General features: G+C 36.0%; 1 protein-coding gene across 1 annotated transcript in view; it reads left to right on the forward strand.

Moving 5' to 3' along the window:
* ARHGAP15 (Rho GTPase activating protein 15) overlaps positions 1-20228 on the forward strand; it is a gene marked incomplete at its 3' end in the record, with an annotated part of 220493 nt that overhangs the window by 38952 nt on the left and 161313 nt on the right. The window contains exons 3-6 of the mRNA XM_010018517.1: positions 3589-3663; positions 8003-8064; positions 13002-13089; positions 19046-19135. Coding sequence (XP_010016819.1) covers positions 3589-3663; positions 8003-8064; positions 13002-13089; positions 19046-19135 — 315 coding nt within the window. The remainder of the gene's footprint in view (positions 1-3588; positions 3664-8002; positions 8065-13001; positions 13090-19045; positions 19136-20228) is intronic.

The raw sequence follows: 20228 nt of genomic DNA on the forward strand, positions 1-20228 counted from the left end.
GTGAATAATTCATTTTATAATCTTGGAAACCACCTAGAAAGTTCTTACAGTTATCTTAGTTATTTAGAGATACAAGTGAATTCAGAATGATGTTTCAGGAAATAATTAATTATCTGTGCTTTGCACTAGAGCAACCTGTCTGAGCCTTTTGAGAAATGCTAGTTGGTTTTGTTAGGTTTGGTTGAAATCAAAAAGAAGTATGCTGCTTCTCATTGACTAGATGAATTAGGTCAGAAATATGCTTGTAATGGGAAATAAAATCCAAATAAGTCTTCCAAGTCTCTTTTTAAATCAATGCTATGCTGTTCGAAGAGAGTAGCAATGAGTTAGTGGTGATGAATTCCCACAAAAAGAGGGAGAATTTAAATAAATAAATGAAATTAAACATCAGGTTATTGTACTTTCCTTCAATGTTAAAGCAGCAGTTGTCAGATGGTTGTCCCTTCTCGCCAGGATACCAGGCATATGTATTGGAGGCTTTGCCTTTGTAGAAAGGATGATGACGGATTAGTGCTTAGATACTGAAATAACTCCGGTAGGAGATGGATACCCTTTAGCTAAGGGAAAGGGGGGCTGCTGAGGCTGAATTTAACAAAACCAGACTTGCCCACAGACTTGCAAGCGCTTGCAGAGTGGATTTTTAATGCTGCAGGTGACATTGTTGCTGACTGAAGAATGTTCATCAAATCAGAAAACTGCTGATAAACTGCCTTTCCCAAAAAGGGATCTCACAAACTTATCCTGTAAATCTCTGCCTTTCACCATACGCTGGGAGGTGAGGTAGAGGACTTGTGACAGATACTATTTAGGTTTTCCTTTAGCTTATTAGGACAATTGAATAAAGCTATAGAGGAAAAAAATCTCAAAACACCTCCTTTATGGTTTATCTATTAAAAACTCAATGAAAGAATGAAAATAATTGAGCCTACACTTCCCTTTGAATATTTTGGCACACCACTGAAAATTGTAAGTATATTGAAAAATGAGTATATTTACTACTGTCACCCAGGTTCTGCTAAGAACATTTTAACTTTGAACTGAATATATCATGAAGGAAGTGATATAACTAATGTCTTCAGCAATATTTGCAAAATACATTTAAGATCAAATTTGTATAAGACCTGCTGAAATTTTATAAAATCAGTCTTAAAGAATATATTGCCTCTGTTGTTACTAGATTTTTTTTTAGCAATTTTGATTAATTTTTTTTTTTAAGTTCTATTACTAAACCAAAAGGCTGGTGAAAATGAGTAAGAAATTTATTAAAGTTTCCATTAGTTCCATTTGTAAGCCAAATATTTGGGGTGTTTTTCTAGAAAAGCTTGATCTCGGCTTACATAGCTGTGGAATTTGGTTGTATTTGTGTAGCTAGATTCAGACTTTGGAGCTTTAGTACTTTCCTGTGTGAAACTGGTCATTGTTGGGCTACAAAGTAAAGTAATTTCTTTTATTTTTGCACTAAAAAACCCACTTACCTTTTTAGCAAAAGTATCATATTAAATTTCTCCCTGTAGGCATGCAGTTTTCCTTGTTTCTGCTTTGTGTACAGCAAAGAGGTTTTTAAACCACATAATATCATCTATAACTGGAAATTTTTTTTCTCCTTTCATATTTCCTGGAAATCTTGCTATTGCCTTTTTATCACACCACTAATAATTTGCTAGTGCTATAAAAATAATACTTTTTACTATTTCCTTTCTTCATTTGGTAGTGGATGGATTTAATGCTTCTGAAGGATTCTTTTCAGCATGTATCAAATGTGAGCGTTTCCTTTGCTAATGCTCTGATTGCTGAACCAAAGACCAGCCCAAAAGCTCTCATAAGTGCGGTACACTTCAAAAAGTTGAATATGGGGCTCCCAACAGACACTTACGATTCCTGGTGAGAGCAACTGAATGTTAAAATAGGTACTATGGAGTGGTGGTGTCTTTTATTTAATTTGGATGAGTGAAAACACATTTTAGAAAGCATCACTGGGCAATATGCTCTGTTGTATGTTAAGGAATAATTAGAATGGGGGATCTGGGTAAGAAAAAATTCCTGTGATCTAGACCTGAATAGTTGGTTGTATGTCTTGAACATTATAGAAACATCAGAGTTGTTGAACAGTAAAGATAAAGATAAATGGAATTAATTTCTTTTGAATTTATATACATGTCTCTGCCTGCATTAATATTAAGTTCCATTCAAAATCTAAACAGAAAGACTGTAATCTTAGAAGTTGTCTCAATAGCATCAGCAGATCATTCTTGTTTACCCTACATGTTAATAAAACAGGAGCATGACACTCTTGAAAACAAGATTGCAAAATACAGAAAATGTGGTCTGACATTTTTTTTCTCCCCAAAGGAGGTACTGCCACTAACTAAAGTATTTCTTATGAAAGCTCGATTGCTTAAGATGCAGAATATTAAGAGAGAAAAACACTTTAGGACACAGCCATGTCACCAGCTGTTACTCACCCTTAATGAAACTGTTAAGTGATATTCTTCATAAATAGGTCAGAGAAACTTTTGTATTGTGAAGAATGTTTTATCTCTTTCTTTGAAATGTTTGTATTAGATTTAGAACTGGTAGTTCATTAAGCTCATTATCTCTGACTAGGAGAGTAGAGCAATAGCTAGGATATAGATTTCAAGGCTTAAAAATGTTAGTACTTACAAATAAACATGAAAGCAATGTGTGGAGAAAAAATATGGGATCATAATATGTTTAACTGTTTTTTGAGTTTGGCCTTCTGGATTAATTAAGAACATTTTCTACATTCAGACACTTGAATATAAACAGAATACACTATTACTTTTGGTTAACTCTGTTTTAATAGGGAAAAAGAGAGTGCATTATGATGAATACAGTGGAAACTAGTTGAGACTGTATTTTGTTGTTTGCTTTTTGGCTTCACTTAAAAGAGGAAATAATCACTGAATTTTACAGGATCCCAACTCCAAATTATATTATTATTTTATTATTGACTGACATTGAATTTAAACAGCAAAATTTGTTTGTATTGGCTTCCTCCTACAAAAGAGGCAGCCGGAGGAGATCAGGAATTCGTACTTAGGAACAGTTGTAGAATCAGAGTCCAGTATTGCTACAGTCATGGAGATTTTAGAAATAGCCTTTAAAGCAGTTTAAACATACTGGATATATTATATGATTATTCCCAATTATATGCTAGTTTCTTCATTGACTTGGTTCGTGGCCTTGAGGTTATAATTAGCATCTTTTCAACCCCTGTAAAATGGAGCCTAACTAGTTAAACAATTTTTGAGAATCCCGACGGAAAAGTCATAATTTAAAATTAATGTTATCGGTTGATTAACTTTTAGTAAAGTTGCCAATGTGACATCACAATGAAACACATTTATACCAGAGATGTTTAGTGTTTAGTTGCTGTACATTTCATATACACATGGCTCAAGAAACACCAATTTTCACAGAAATGTGGTACTAAAAGTAACCAGGTTTCCAAAAACTCCATCCAGTGCATGCTGTGCATGCCCAGTAATTAGATTTTTTGTTCCATTTTTACCTGTATGTGTTTGAATCTCTTTGAATTTACACCATTTTTTTAAATTTTTTTTTTAGGTAAGTCGTCATAGAAGAAATCATTCCCAGCATAACTTAACACTTGCAGACATCATTAGTACACAGGACCACACAGTAAGCAATTGCTCTATAGAACTGATAAATGACTCTTGTTATTTTAAATGTTTGTAATTTAAATGTTACACATGCTTTACTAAAGAATAAATACATCAGGCTTTGGATGCCTTAAGATGTTAAGGGATTTGAGGGACTTGATTAATCACTAAAAAGAATAATTTCAGAAGGTACAAAGCAATTCGTATAGCTTGACTTTGCTGTTAAGCCGGTTGTGCCTGACTGATGTTTCATCACTATTAATACCTGGTATAAAGGAATACAACCATGTTTTTGTCCTGTCTTTGCTCATATTAAGGTATTTCTAATATTAATGTCAATTTTTATAAGTGATCAAAAACTGTAATAAAATTTTCCTTGACATTAAAAGAATCTAGGGGGAATGAGAAGCATGGAGATATTTCTACTAAAAGCAAATGAATATGCAAATACAGATTCATCAAAGAAATGTTGCTATCAGTGGTACTGTTCCCCACACAAACTTTTCAGGATTAGGCAGGTTCAGAAGCTTTGAATTCTTGTAACCAAGGAAATTATAGAACTTATATGTGATATAGTGATAATTACTTTTCCTTGTAGTTTTTAATACTGTTAACCTACGAAAGCCTTTTTAAAAAAAATATAATTTAGAAACTCAAATATTTACATATGCATACTCTCATCTTTAATATTTTTCTAAAATCAAATAAAACCAAAAAAGCAGCAAAAGAAAAAAAAAAACAAACAAAACAAACCACCACCCCAAATTACAAAAACTCAAAAATAAAAAAAAAACAAAACAACCACCACAAAACTCCACACAATAATTCAATTTTCTTATTTCTATGCTAACTCTTCAGGGCATTTTGGGTCATTTTCTCAACCTTCCAAATGTTGAATAGCTGCAGGAAGGGCAGTAGCTTAACAACAAATGATGATATTCATGGCGACAGAAACAACAAAGCATTAACATTAAGATATATCTGGTATTATTTTTTAATTTAATAACATTCATTTGCATAAGTATTGTAAATTGATTCTTAGTGGTCTTGGAAGTATTTTCTTGAAAACAAGTAGAACAGAAAAGGGGATATTAGCAGTTGTTAAGTGATGGGAATATAGCACCCCAGAGTTTACACAGATACTGGGATCGTACTAGAAATCTTTTTACTTGTCTTTGTAGTAAAGTTATTCTGTAATTCTATAAATGCCCTTTACACTAATTACAGAAAAAACTGTGTGCATTATCAATTAATGAAGACCGTGCTATTTTTTTAAAGACAGTGTCTGTGGTTATTCAGTTAAAGCAATATATGTATGAAAGTTAAATTGGGTAGCACTGAGAGGTCTCATTAACTGAAGATCTTGTATTTTTTTGTTGTTCAATTTTGAACTATTTATATGTTCATTATAACAAATGGTGAATTTGAGCTATGTAGTTTTAATCAGAATATTTTATATGCCCAGCATTTGATAGTGGATTCAATAACTCAGCTCAACACAATTATTGGGAAAATATGACTGAACTGCAACCTTTTCATCTGCAATCACATCTAAGTTAAAACTTCCCAAAAGATGAGAACAGGTGATTCAGATTGGATGTGAAAAATCATATTCGCCTTTAGTTTTGGATTGGTTAAAATAACAGTGTGGGAAGGGTGGTTCGTAAACTTTGAAAGCATGAGATTTTGGGTCTGATTCAGAGAAGCAATCAATAGCTTCTCTGAATGGTTAGTCAATGCTCCTCCCAGTTTCTGTTTCCAGATGGAAAGAAATATTATGAATAGCAATCTTTCTTATTTATTTAACCTCTCTGGCACTGGCCATGCCCCAAGTTTTATGCTGCAAAAATGAAGGGGTAGAAAGGGAAGGAAAATATCAAAAGATGTAAAGTAAATTTGAGAAAAAAAAAAAAAGCGGTGGAGGCGGGGATTAAGTCTTATTTTAGCTCTGATAATTTGTTCATCCATTACTAGATAAATAGTGACATGACTCTGCACAATAATCTCTACACACTTTCTCTCTGCTTTTTCTATGGCAATGATCTGCATGACAGGAATTTGCATGAGATAAGTACAAATTTTCTATAATGCACACGTTAATCCTCATGTAGCTGTTCAAGAATGTTACTTAAATCATTGTCCACCAACCTATAGACCTTTTCATAGATACAAACAGATAATTATGCAGTATGTATTTCATTATATGCTGTATACTAGCAACAGAAAAAAAAAATCTAAGGAAATAATTAAACATATACACTGTTAATATATTTTAATAGTCAAAATAACAGATATACTTAATTTAAAAATCCTTATGTTACCTGTTAAAGCATGTTAAATTGTGTCACCTTCCACTAGACAAGGTTGCTCAAAGCCCTGTCCAACCTGGACTTGAACACTGCCAGAGATGGGGCATCCACAGCTTCTCTGACCAGCCTGTGCTGATGCCTCACCACCCTTGCAGTAAAGAACCTCTTCCTTATATCTAATCCAAATCTACCCTTTTTCAGTACAAAGCCATTCCCCTTGTCCTGTCAGTACATGCACTTGTAAAACACCCCTCTCCAGCTTTCTTATCCTTCCCTTTATGTACAGGGAGGCTGCTCTAAAGTCTCCCTGGAGCCCTCTCTTCTCCAGGCCGTGCAACCCCAGCTCTTTCAGCCTGTCTCCATCGGAGAGCTGCTCCAGCCCTTGGAGCATCTTTATGGCCCTCCACTGGACTGGCTTCAAGAGGTCCACATCCTTTTTATGTTGGTGGCCCTACAGCTGAATGCTATACTCCAACTGGGGTCTCATGAGAGCAGAGGGGCAAAATCACTTCTTCGACCTGCTGGCCATGTTTCTTTTGATGTGTCCCAGCAAACAGTTGGCTTTCTGGGCTGACAGTGCACACTGCTGGGATATGTTGAGCTTCTCATCGACCAAGAAATATGAAGTCCTCTTCAGGGCTGCTTTCCATCCATTCTCCATTCAGCCTCCATTTGTGCTTGGGATTGCCCCAACACAGGTGCAGGGCCTTGCACTTGGCCTTCTTGAACTCCTTGAAGGTTTGCTTCTCAATCATGTCAAGGTGCCTCTGGATGGCATCCCTTCCCTCCAGTGTGTCAACTGCACCACACAGCTTGGTGTCATCAGCAAACTTGCTGAGGTTGCACTCAATCCCACTGTCCATGTCGCTGACAAAGATGTTAAATGGCATTGATCCCAATACCAACCCTGAGAAACATCACTCATCACTGATCTGCAAGGACCTCTAGCTTAAGGAAAATGGTCAGAAATGTGGAGGAAATGTAAACAAGCCTAGGACTTGCTTCTGATATGTCAAAACTCAAGCATAAAATTGGTACCCTACAACCAAGTATTGCAGCCCTGTGCATACTGGCAGAGTCCTTAGCCTGTTCTGACACCATAGAACAGGGACCAGATTTCAGTAATATCAGTCACAGCATATGGGATCTTCAAAGGTCTATCAGGTTGCTAATATCACATCCTGCTTTATATAGGTAATAGCTAAAGTCTTTGCCTTTTTTGGTGTATTTTGGAAAATGTGCAACACAGCTGTTTTCCTTTGTAATAATTCCCCTTTCAGCTTGTATGTCAAGGATTAACAGAACTGCTTAGTTTGTTTTTCTGCACCGTACTGTGAGACCATTTAGTTCAGCTGGAAATTTGAAGACAAGTTCTCCCAACTCTTGGATGCACACACTCCAATGAAGTATAACTTTTCAAGGGTTGAGGGGTGAGCACCTCAATATCAGAGTTCATCTGAAAGACAGCATGACTTAAAAGCATGATGCCTTTTAGCATGAGCCCTGATTTAGTGTTGTCTCAAAGCAAAATGTGGCACCTGTGAAGGTAATGTAACTTTTCTTGTTGTACAGATATCTGATGTTTCTCTGACATTGGTTACCCTTAAACACCTCTAAACATGAGTATCTTTAGAATATAAGAAGCAAGAGGCTTCTACAGAAGTCTGGTGTGTTCCTCATAACTATTAATGCAACTCAATAAATGAAATCACATATTGACATAATTTACTTGAAATATTTTTTCAACTAATTTTTACTTATAGCTAGAAACTTTTCTTGCATAAAAATAAATTTCTTCTAAACCAATTAATGCAATTTTTTTGTGGGTTTTATTTGCTGTTTATTTTGTGTAGTTATTGACTTTGAATGTTGTTTGAGAATTTTCAAAAGAACTGACTGTACTGGGAAAAAAAAATGTGACTAAACAGAATTAGCGATAAGATGCCTACAACTCTAGATTAGCTAGATGCAGAGTCTTATGTGTGTACTAAGTGAATTCATTAATCTGAATAAATTATATGGTTATAACATGTTTTTTCTTTCTTGTAGGTAGTGGAGAAAGAAGGATATCTTCTAAAAGCTAAAATAGCAGATGGTGGCAAGAAATTAAGGTATTATATGTGAATGTTACAGAATTTATTAGTTGCAAAATTCAGAGGTGATTCATGTTTAAGTATATATAGCTACTATTGCTGCTAGCAGACAAATTGCCAGTGTTTCAGTATTACACCAATGTATGATAACAGTCCCAGAAACCAAATGAAAGCAGCTAACTGACTCACTGGATGCAATGATCATGTGTGTGTTAAGCTCTATATTCTATACATTATACGCATATTAAGGACAACCTTAAGGCCCCAGGCAAACCAACAATATATTTTCCAGTGGGCAAATTTTAAGTGCAAGGTGTGTGCTTGAGAGGTCAAAGATGGGAAGTAGGAACCCTTCTTGTGGTGATGATAAGACAAGGTTATCAAAAGTGGTCAGCACTTACTAACACTGTGTTGAAAGTAATTTGAGTATTAATGCTGTCTCTTATGGAAGGATTTGCTACAGTTTGCTTTATTTAAAGGAGTAAGAGATTAGTAACGACGTGACCAGCACTGTGTGTTACCAATGAGAATGAGAGAGTAATGTGAAATATATTTTTGCATAGACAAAGGAGCCAAGTAATAATTTATCATACCTACGTAGTTCTAAACCATAAGGATCCCAAAATGCCCATTGAAAAGGGATCCTGGAGATCACCTCATCCAGCCTCTCACTTGAAGCAAGAACATTGTGAACACTTGGACAAGCCTGCTTCAGCTGGGTGCTATCAGAAAGTGGTGTAGCTTACATTTTTGGAAAAGGCACTGAAGGCAGTAATACTCTTTTGCCAACTTTGGACACTGGCAGAAGCTTCTACAGGGTATATATAAGCCGGGCATCACCTGCGCCCAGATGATGAGGGAGTTTTACCTTTCCAGTGCATCACTGCACCCATCACAGAGCATCTTCGTGGCTCGGTATTGCTCACCGGCTTGGGCTGGGCACAGGGAGGAGGCAGCACTCATCCACTTGTATTTTTAAATAGCTCTAAGCAATCTCGTGCTTTTAAATAGGCCTGAACATTCTCATATTTTTAAAATAGCCTCAGAGATCGTGAGCACCACTGAAGCTATAACGTGCTGCCATCAGGTGTTCGTTTGGCAGAATGCAAATAGAGCCGCAGCTCTCGGGGCTCCTTATGCAGCCCCCGAGTCGGGTTGCACCTGGCTGGGGCTCTCCAGCAGTGATTTTCCACAACAACCTTAACCGTGTAGCTACAGGTGAATTCACACAATCTCCTTGTTAACTCTAACTGAATCTTTTCTGTATACTGATATTTATGGCTTTTTATACAGAGAGAGGATGAGTAGTGGGGGTTCATCTACTCTGCGCACACTTTGACTCCTTTCACTTACCTATACTCTTTAGCGTCTGGAAGTCACATCCTGAATAATCTTGGTGACACATGGCAAAACTTAGAATATTGTGAACTGGCTTTTCTGAAGAGCTTGAAAACCTTAGGTAACTGCATGCATCTCATGAAATATACATGATCAGAGGGCTGGAGCACCTCTCCTATGGAGACAGACTGAGAGAGCTGGGGTTGTTCTGGCTCCAGGGAGACTTTAGAGCAGCCTCCCTGTACATAAAGGGAAGGATAAGAAAGCTGGAGAGGGGTGTTTTACAAGTGCATGTACTGACAGGACAAGGGGAATGGCTTTGTACTGAAAAAGGGTAGATTTGGATTAGATATAAGGAAGAAGATCTTTACTGCGAGGGTGGTGAGGCACTGGTACAGGCTGGTCAGAGAAGCTGTGGATGCCCCATCTCTGGCAGTGTTCAAGGCCAGGCTGAACAGAACTTTGAGCAACCTGGTCTAACGGAAAGTGCCCCTGCCTGTGGCAGGGGGGTTGGAACTAGATGATCTTGAAGGTCACTTCCAACACAAACCATTCTATGATCTGTATAGAAACTAATACATTTTAAAGTGCCTTACCCCCCGCCTTTTCTTTTTGTCTTCCCTCCGTCCCTTTTTTTTGCCCCTACTTTTTTTTTTTTTAATCTAAAGATGATGTTATGAACAATCTGATAAAAAGGTTGTCTAGGTTATACACTATTTCTCTTTAGGTGATAAAAGTAAAGAGGTTTTGATTTTAAGATGTCAGTTGTAATATGAAAAAACTATAAAATAAAAGAATTGGGGGACTAACATTCAGGGGAAAAAGTCTTCTTGCAGATACTATGGTGAAATTCAGTTGCATTCTCCTAGCTTTTATAATTCTTATAGTGTCTTGCAGAACCACTAAATTTTCTTATTCCTGATGTAATTAAAACATTCTCCCCTTAAAACTCAGAATGATACTTAGGCAAAATATCTCACCTGGAAAAATTAAAAAAAAAATGCTTATCGAGTTCTTATTTTTTGTTGCTGGCTTCTTATTTCAAAACAATAAATAGAAATACATTTTATTGTGATTTTGGATTTGATTTATTTATTTATTTATTTTTTAAATGAGCTCCAGGTTGGAATGAAACATTTCAAAATCTTGGCAAACTTCCCAGTTAGTTTGATGAAGAATTTGAATCTTTAAAGAAGATTGCACATGAGTCTGGGAGCTCAAAATAGATTTATTGGTTTGAATTTCTCAGCTAGAAAAATCTGCCACACCAGTAGCTCGAGCAAGGAGTACTCTGCCTAGTAGAAGTGTCCATGACACAGAAATGTTCCTCTCCATAGCTAAGGTCAAACATTTGGTATAAGTTGGATACTGAATCTAGGTTGTGTGCCAAGGGTTTTAATCCTTTGGTAATCCATACTTATTCAGGTTATCTAACTCATAGTAAAATTGAATTGAACCTGTATATAGCATGCTTGGCCACTTACTCCCCTGTGAAATTACATGACCATTTTTGAGTAGGAAAAAAAAAATAGAGAAAATGAAAAACAACTGAAGTTGCGTTTACCAATAGACAACTTGTATTCTCTACCTTAATGGTGATTCCTAGCTACAGGAATTGTTTCCTAAGGATACTTTAAAAAAATAACCGAGGTTGAACTTTTCTTTATTCCAATATACACAAATATACAGCTATGAACCTAGTTTATGTTTCGCTAAGGATACAGCTTTATAGCGGTTATAAATTTAGAAAATTTCAAAGTGACTTACAGACACTGTTCTTTTGTGGGGAAATATTTGTCGGTGATGGTCAGGTACTTTTCTAAAACCCTACTCTTTCTGTTTCTTTCTTTTTCTCAATGTTTCTCTCTTTATTTTTTCCCCATTAACATGGCATAAAAAATGCAGTCTTATTTTCTTCACGTATATTAATCTCCTTCATGGAGAATTTCTTTCACTGTTGCCTCTTGTTGGACATATTTTAGGGACGCTGGCTGAAATCTTGCCCACAGTGAAGAGAGTGAAAGTTCCTCTGGTAATGCCAGTGGTGTTAGGACTTCATATGTAATATTGGTTATACTATTTAAGCTGATAAATGAAACACTGAACAGGAAAGTCATTAATAGAAAAAAACTATCTATCTACCTGATGCACAGTTTGATGCAATATTGAGTGCAGCAAAGCTGTTAGATGGACCTGGAAGTGAGCATCACAAAGGTGACCAATAGACTTTTATACTCAATATGGCCAAGTTTTGCTAGAATAAAAAAAAATGGTGTGTTTGAGTTACTTAGGAATACCTAAATAGAGAAAATTCAAAGAGACCAGGGAAGACAGAAGAGGGAGAGAGAGAAAAAGGGTTGCTAAAAGCAACTCCCGGGGCTCTCCGTGTCCTTACAGGCAGCTTCCTACACTTAACACACCACAACATAGATGTGAAACAGCCGGTTTGTAACATGTTTTTTCAGGATTGTTCTAAAATGTTCAGTTTTGTGATTTGCATTCATGGAAAGCAAATAGTGGCTTTATAAGTATCTTTGTAAATATTGGATGTTATAAACTCCAAATAGGAAAGTCAAATGAGATAATGATCAAAAAATATTTTTCTATCAGATCCATTCGTTTATGATTATGTGGTGGCTTGAAACATCACATTATATGACATATATATAATAGCATTTTCTTCTGAGTAGATTATTATGGTCTTCTGCATCAGGTACAGTGTTTCATGTATCTATGTGTATTTCGACTTTTCCCAGGCCCCAGCAGTTTGCCAGCTCTCTAGGGCCGTACCATGAGGTCTTGATGTTTAACGGTTACTTAAACCTCTCCCAGATACCATTCTTATCTTCCTTGCTTTCCTACAGATTTTTAATTTATGGAAAGGGGAAAGTATTTGGGACCTTTCTAAATAAATTTTTTTCTGAGCTTTTGTCGTGGGCTTTCCAGCTAACTCCCTCCTAGTTTATATACTGGGCATGATGTGCTGTGGTATGGAATACCCCTTTGGCTAGTTTGGGTCAGGTGTCCTGTCTCTGCTTCCTCCCGGCTTCCCATACCCCTCATCACTGGCAGAGCATGACTAAAAAGTCCTTGATCAGGGTAAGCATTACTTAGCAACAACTAAAAACATTGGTGTATTAGCATTGTTCTCAGACTAAAGTCAAAAACACAGCTACTAGGAAAGAGAAAAAAATAACTGTTACAGCTGAACCCAGGACAGTTCTGTACAGTCAGATCAAAATTACATTTTTTTATTCCTACTTCTATTTTAAGTATTAGCTATTTTGGAGTCCTCCAAGGATATATGAAATTTAAACATGTGTGAATAATCTCACCATTATCCTACAGTTAAGGTACCATATTGGAAAAGGAACACAGATAGGCTTCAAAACATGAATGAACAAAAATATTTTCAAGCTTTGCTAGGCCACATCTAAGTTTATCTAAGATGGTGCAACTCCATCAATATTGGTTGAAGTGCATTGTTGATATTGACTTTAGACTATTTTTGTTTCTGACATTAAATAATTAAAAACTAAGCCTACAAATGGAGTGTCTACCTCCTGCTTACATGTCTTACTATTTTTTTCTTTTTTTAATTTAATTTTATTTTTAAGGAAAAACTGGTCCACATCCTGGGTTGTTCTCACTGCTCGGAAAATGGAATTCTACAAAGAATCCAAGCAGCCGGCGCTGGCCAACCTGGTAGGCAATCAACCATCTGATATACTCAGCTTCCTTGCAACTATTATTTCAGTATAAATTGGTTGGTGTTTACATAAGACAAATTCAGACTGAGCTGGCAGCCTTCAAAGGTTTGAGAGCAGCTGAAGGAAAATGCCTTGATAAACTCTTAATCAGATGTAGTATATGATAAGAAATAGGACTTAGCATGTCCTTTATTAAGAGGTACATTTTGAGAATAGTTGTGAAGTGAGACAAATGGTGAGTGACTATTCAGTAACGCGAAGGTAACACTTTAAATTAAGGTGCCATTTATAAATGCTTTATTCTTATTTATGAAAATGATCACTAAATGCAGCTACTTCCTCAAATAATGTATTATAAAGTACGTTATAAAATGCATTAGTAATAAATGCTTAACAGACGATGCGATGAGAATCTGTTGCAAAGGATATTGTGAGATGTAAATTATATTAAACCATGTATGTGCATCTTTAATACATGAATTTAAGTTGTTATCTACCATCTCATAAAGTGGCTTATACATTAGTAAATAATAATAAATTATTTATAAATGGCACCTTAATATAGGGTGTTACCAAAGCAGAAAACATTATAAGTTAGCAAAGTGATTTTTTATAGTAGTATAAATGTGACATCTACCATATCCTGCTAACCTTCCTGAATATTTCTACGACTCCATCTAATGCAGCTAATGCAATTTCTGTAGCCTGTAGTTACTACAAAGTGAAATTTGCAGTACCTTTTTATTGTGCCCCAAGGAAAGACCACCGATCTTAGTCTTCAGAGATGTGACAGCTATGTTGTGCAAGCAATAATGGCATGTATCGCTTCAGTGCTAGTTACTGCTGAGTTTGAGCCTATGAACCTGAATGTGGGCAACAAAAGGGGAATTCGGCAAATGCATGACACTGTGAGCAGCAAAGGGACAGGTTTGACAAAGCCCTGTTGTGAAAGGTTCTCAAGGACTGATCAAACCTGCCAAATCTCATTAGCATGATGGGTGGCCACAAAGGTGCTCTCTTTGGCAGGAGTCAGAAACAATAAGCTATTTTTTCTATGGTAGGTGATATAAATTTTTTCTTCTAGATATTCTTGATCTACCAATGCCACCTGCCATAAAATCAGCTTTAAAGAACACCTTTTCATATCTTACTTTTTTTTAAAGAAGGTGAGGGTTGTAGTAAAAATTAAAATAATAGTTGAAACAATAGAAAGAGTGACATCTGGCACTTTCTGACTGTGTCTGTGCTAGTACAGTTAGAAAATACAATTTTTCTGGAGCCCTTAAAACATTATAGCTTGAATTAATATTTTTTCAGAATAATCTGTTTTCCTTAAAATTTAATCATATGTTATTTAAAAAAAAATCATTACGAACTTATCAGAACTCCTCTTCTAATTTACCAGGTGTCTTACACTTGTATGTGCTACCTCTTCTCTCTTTATGCCCTCACCCAAATCCCAGGAGATAAATGGACCAGTAAAATTCAACACACATATGTGATTTTGCTCTGAGACTCCTCCACATGGTTAAAATCCCCATTAGGCCTTTAAGGCTTTAGATACTAAAGTAAACCTGCCTGGAGGATGTGACTCTGGCCCAGATCACGATCTGTTTAACTCAAAAAATTAAGGTGTGTTATAAGTCAATCCTTTTCCCTGAAGTCCCAGTCATCACCAATGCTCACAGTTGGTGAGATACTATCTACTACCTCCTGTGTTGGGAAGAACACAGACATATTGATCCCATATTTTGCTCTTTATGGGGAAAAATATGGAAGTGGGTCATTTTTATTTAATTCTGTGCTAGATCTGAACACTGCGGTTGTGAACTCAATGTTCACTAGGTGAAAAAAAAGCCATTTAAATTACATTTTCTGACTGTAGCATATAATTTATATGCAATGATAAATAAAAAAAATTGAGTAAAGCTTAAAAACAAGAGCTGTCAGTATTCAAAATCTTATAACCCAGTCTCCTAACCACATAATTTCACACATCAAAAAAAGCTAAACGAGCATCTTGGTCATCTGATAAAGTAAAAGTAATGCTTATGTCCTTTGTAAAATATTTAGCCAGATATAATTTTGATAGTGGAAAGAAAATAATACAAAAATGATTCATTAGAAATCATTTGTTTACTGATTTGTTTTTTATTTATTTTTCTTTCCAACTGCAGTTTACTTTGGTAAAAGGGGAGCTCAACCATTAATTAAATAATGTAATAGAGTCAATGTTCATTCACGGTAGTATGACTTACGACAAAGCATTTTTATTGTAAACAGGAATATGATGTGACTTAACAAAAAGATTAATGTTCCTTTGTATTATAAAAATACTAGTTCATTAATTATTAAATATTAAATACTGTACATGAAGTGAAAATTTAGAATAAGACATCATCATTATAAAGGAATGATATTTCACAATAAAGGCAAAAGGAGAGTAGGAAATGAAAGCACATTCTAATATACCTATTTTTCTGATGATAGGATAACATTTAGGGGTGATTTAAAATTATATTTGCCAAAATCTTAAGTAATATTCTAATGCAAAGAACCTTTTAGCTATTAGCTAAAAGAGTTTCCATTGTTCCCTTGCACAACTGTAGATGTAGGACTCACTATAACAACTTTCGTATTGATTTGCATGGAGAAGACTGGGATCCATAGCTTTCTGGTGAAGCTAGTGACAATATCTGGTATTATTATTAGTAATAATAGAGCACAACAAGTAAAGCACACCAAGGAGAGATTCCGAAAACTATTGTTTACAAATATTACTCAAAACGCAAATTTGTTTTCCATGTAGCTAAATGATTATCTTTTGCTGCTGTCTGATCATTTGTACTCATGCTTTTATATACATTATTAGCATTCATATGAATATAACTTTTTATGTAAATTAAGGACATTGTGATCTAAACAGATCACAGCAGCATTCTTTCTTACCAACATTAAATTCTGTTATCAGTTGGTCTTTGTGACCAAAAGAAAGTAGTCTGTTTATTCCCTGAGATAGTTTATTCAAGAGAGGTTATTTTAACCTCAGGTTATTAGCCCAAGTAATTTAGTGAGTTAAAATGCTGCTGAAATCCATATCCGTGTTTAGGAAGATTTCATTGTAGCAGACACTTGTAACAATATACAGCATAACCCCTCTCCAACAACATTGATATAATCGCTCTGACTACAAAATCCAAAGCAAGGATGAAGAGTGCTCAGGCTTTCCCAGGAACCTTAACTTACTCTCTTGCAGTGTCCCTCAGTAATGCATAAACTGGAATGCATGCTAACAGGACTATGTTTAGGCCAGAATCAATTTCTAGGCAGCTTTCCTGGGATCCCTCTGTGTTTAAGCAGGGCTTCCATTATGTGGAACTCCCTAGGTGCAGTAAGAAAGGCTGATGTGCACCATGGACAGTTTCAGGCTTGAAGGATTTGGGTGGTTCTGCATGTAGTTTTCATCATAAGCTTCATATTCTGTGACATACTCATGAGTCGTATGGTGTTTATAGACACCCAGTATTCTGTCGTGGGCAGAATTGCTTTTTTCTCTAAAAAAGTTTTCCAGTTGATTATTGTACATAGCAAAAGCATGTCCATCTTTCTAAGACTGAGCTTGCACCCCACCCTTTCTGGAAAGGGAGATGCACATACTGGTATTTTTCTTCTGCTTATTACAAAATCAAAGCTGTAAACAAACTCCATATTGCTACAAAAATAAAATTAAACTGTGTGCTGAGTGCGCAGAGGAGCCCAAGTTCTGGTGCTGTGTAAGTTTTTGTACAATCGTAGAAACTAGAGATAGTAAAGTACTATGGAGTTCACTATTCTATCTTCCTGCAAAATTTCTTTGGGCTTTCCACTCTTTTTCCTCACTCCAGTGAAATGCCATGGCAGTTTTCCCAAGGAAAATAATTTGTGGCCCAGTATCCTTCACTATCAAGAAACTGTTTCCTGGGGTCTTTTTTGTCTACATTTGAATCTCTTAATCTAGTTAAGTGTTTCCAAAATTTCTCGACTCTTTCTGCTGGTGGAATAAAGCTGTCCTTCTTCGTTAAAGTATTTTCAGACTCAAACTAGCCTTTTGGATATTTTTTTTCAAATAAAGCAAGGTGACCCACTTTGAGAAGGCTGTGTTGTGTGTTCATGATGAGCTACAGTGCTGCTTGCTCTGTGAAGCGCAGCCCTGGCCATTGTGTAGAGACCTGGGAATGAAACTTCACTGGGACAACCCCTGCCCAAGGAGAGTGATCTATTCAAAAGAGACACCATAACCCTTTCTATAAAAGTATTGGAATATTGAGAATCCATGTGTTCCCTGACTCTGCTCTTTGGATATTTGTTTGTACAAATAGGTTGGTGTTTGGGACTTTTTTTCAACTTTGTCTCTTTTGCCAGGCAAATATTAACTGATTAAATTTCACAACACCTTTTTAAAATCAAGTATGTATGCTATTAAAAATTCAGAAAGATTAAGTTTCTGTGGGAAGTCAGGCAGGTAGTCTGAGACAGTTGGGGAAAAAAATGTAACCCCTGCTCTTCCAGTGGTTTAGGCACAAGAACATCCTTCTGTTTTGAATAGCATATTTCTTCTATTAAAAAAAAATAATTAAAAAGGAGCGAAGACACACAGGACCATCAGTTTTAAAGGAGTTTATGGTTTGGCAAAAGGAGGACATAATCACAACTCCAATACTGAAAACTGCCAGAGATTCTGGCTGCAAATTGCTTGACCAGGGTACCTTACTCTGTTTCTTTTAACCTAAACAGGTTCTTTTCTACCCACCTCAAAAGTGTTCTGTAGAACACACATTTTTTAGCCTTTAACAACAGCATCAGAGTAATTCAGTGAGCAATATTTGTAAATCTGATTATGTGCCTGACGCTGGACTGACCACTGTTAACTTCTATAAAGTCTGTTTTCTTCATCAGCAATGCCATTTTTAAAGGTAAATTGGCTTAAGAACAACAGAGCAAAAAAGATGCATCAAGCTGATTAATTACATTATGTGGATATTACTCTATATCTTACCCAAAAGGGACTTCTTAGTGCTTTATCCTGTTAACACTAGTATTTTTATTGTTGCCCGGGATGCACAGTAACTTAATCTACAAAGACTACTCTAAACTAGATGGGATTTGCCAGAACTGCTGCACAGGCAGAATCCCTGGAGAAGAAGCTTAGATGGCAAATGAGGATTATTGTGCTTTACACCAACTCCCAGCAATGTAAATGATACAGGCAAACAAATCTGCTCTTTGAATTATTTGCATCCATCCAGAGAAGCTGGGGAGGCAGAGCTGTGTCACTCTGGGGTGTACAGACTGACATTGTGAAGTAGCAAACTGTGTGGAGCTACCCTAGCGTTAAGCTTCTTTTTGGGTGTCACACAAGCATTTTCTTTTTAGGAGCAAGAAATGATAATTTTTTATTTTTTTTTTTAAATAAGATAGCTTGTCTTACAGATACGATGTATGTCTTGTATTTTGCTTAGTTTCTGTCCTTTCCAGTTGCATCAATTTAAATTTGCATTTGGAAATCCACAAAATTTTACCTTTAAACTCAAAACCTGTTCAAGAGGTTTTGTAAAGAAAACATTTGACCAGCATACCTGGTCAATATGTGTGCATTTTGTTTTGATTTATTGTATGTTACATTAGACTGTTTTTTAAATCATCTAATTATTTTTAAAATTCTGTATCTAGTGTAAGAACCTTATTTCTGAGGTATGACACCTCAGGAGTGTCTATTTAATAATACCAAGGAATAATGAATGTTTTTCAGTAAATTCAGCTGCTGTGCTGCAATAATATGTCATCTGAAGTTGATCTACTCTTGTTTTATCTCATAACTGCCCCCATTTGTGAAAAAACAGGCCATATTCATGGTTGTGGGTTTTGCTTTTGGTTTTTTTTTTTTTTTTTTTTTTTTTTTCTTTTTTTTCCAGAAACCAGGATATAAACCTGAGTGTGTGGATTTGTGTGGTGCTTGCATTGAGTGGACCTCGGAGAAATCCAGCAGAAAGAATGTCTTTCAGGTAAGAGTAAACGCATGCTTTTCATTGCTCATTTGAGCATAAACTCTGTTAAGAAGTAGGTTTTATTTCCTTTTTCTTGGGTTTAATAACTAGAGATTGATTTAATACAGCTCTTTTCTTACCAGTACATGAGAATAACATTTTATCAAGCATCAGTTTACTATTTTTCTAAGAGAAGGATTTCTGACAGCTAAGCCTCCTAAACACTTGAGAACCTGTTGATTTATTGATTAATTCTCTATATTCAATTTGTTTGTAAAACTTAGTAGGTAATTGCTTTGGGTTCAGGCCTGGAATCTTGACCTAAAGAACTTCCATAAACACAACTTCTTCAAACTGCTTATACAAGCTTTGCTCCAACACAGTGCGGTTACTCTGTTTATTTTTATTGCTGTTCAGGGTCCTCAGGCAGTGATGACCCAGGTTCATTTCTGGAAGGAGAGGATTTTAAAAGCTTGACTCTGTCTAGGGCCAGCATAGAAGGAAATGTATTTCTCATAGGACTATTCCTCATTGATGGAAAATAGTATCTAAATCTCATTGAATTGAAAAGGAGGATCAAGGCCCAAGAAGATGAAGGGACAAGAAAAGCATTACTGCAAGGTTAACATTCCAGGATCTAGGGGCTAAAATACTTTATTGCTTTATTGCAACATCTTCAGGTTTTGGACATAATCCATCTCCCACGAGTATCAGTAGAAAGGGTTTTGGGTTTGGTTTTTTTTTTTCACTAGAAGTTGCATCAAGCCACATCAAAATATTATTCGCTATGAACTGAGTTGTTTCCCAGAGTTCTAACATTAAGAATTTTTAACAATGCAAACAATAAAGGGAGGAGAGATACAGAAGGGAGCATGTCAGGGTCAAGATACTGTTAGTTACCAGATTGTACTTTGGCATCCCCACCAATGAAGCATGCAGGAGGAACCAACTGTACCTGCGTCTGGGGTTTAAAAAAACCCCAACTCACCGCACACAAAAACTGCCCTCAGGGACTGTGCCTTCTTGAAAAGAAACCTCTTTCGGTCGACTGGGTGTTACAGAGACTGTTTTCAAGGTTTATTTTTCTAGACATCTTTCTAAGGCACATGAA

This window comes from Nestor notabilis, unplaced genomic scaffold (assembly GCF_000696875.1).
Source record: "Nestor notabilis isolate BGI_N333 unplaced genomic scaffold, ASM69687v1 scaffold147, whole genome shotgun sequence".
In the NCBI taxonomy this organism is placed as follows: domain Eukaryota; kingdom Metazoa; phylum Chordata; class Aves; order Psittaciformes; family Psittacidae; genus Nestor; species Nestor notabilis.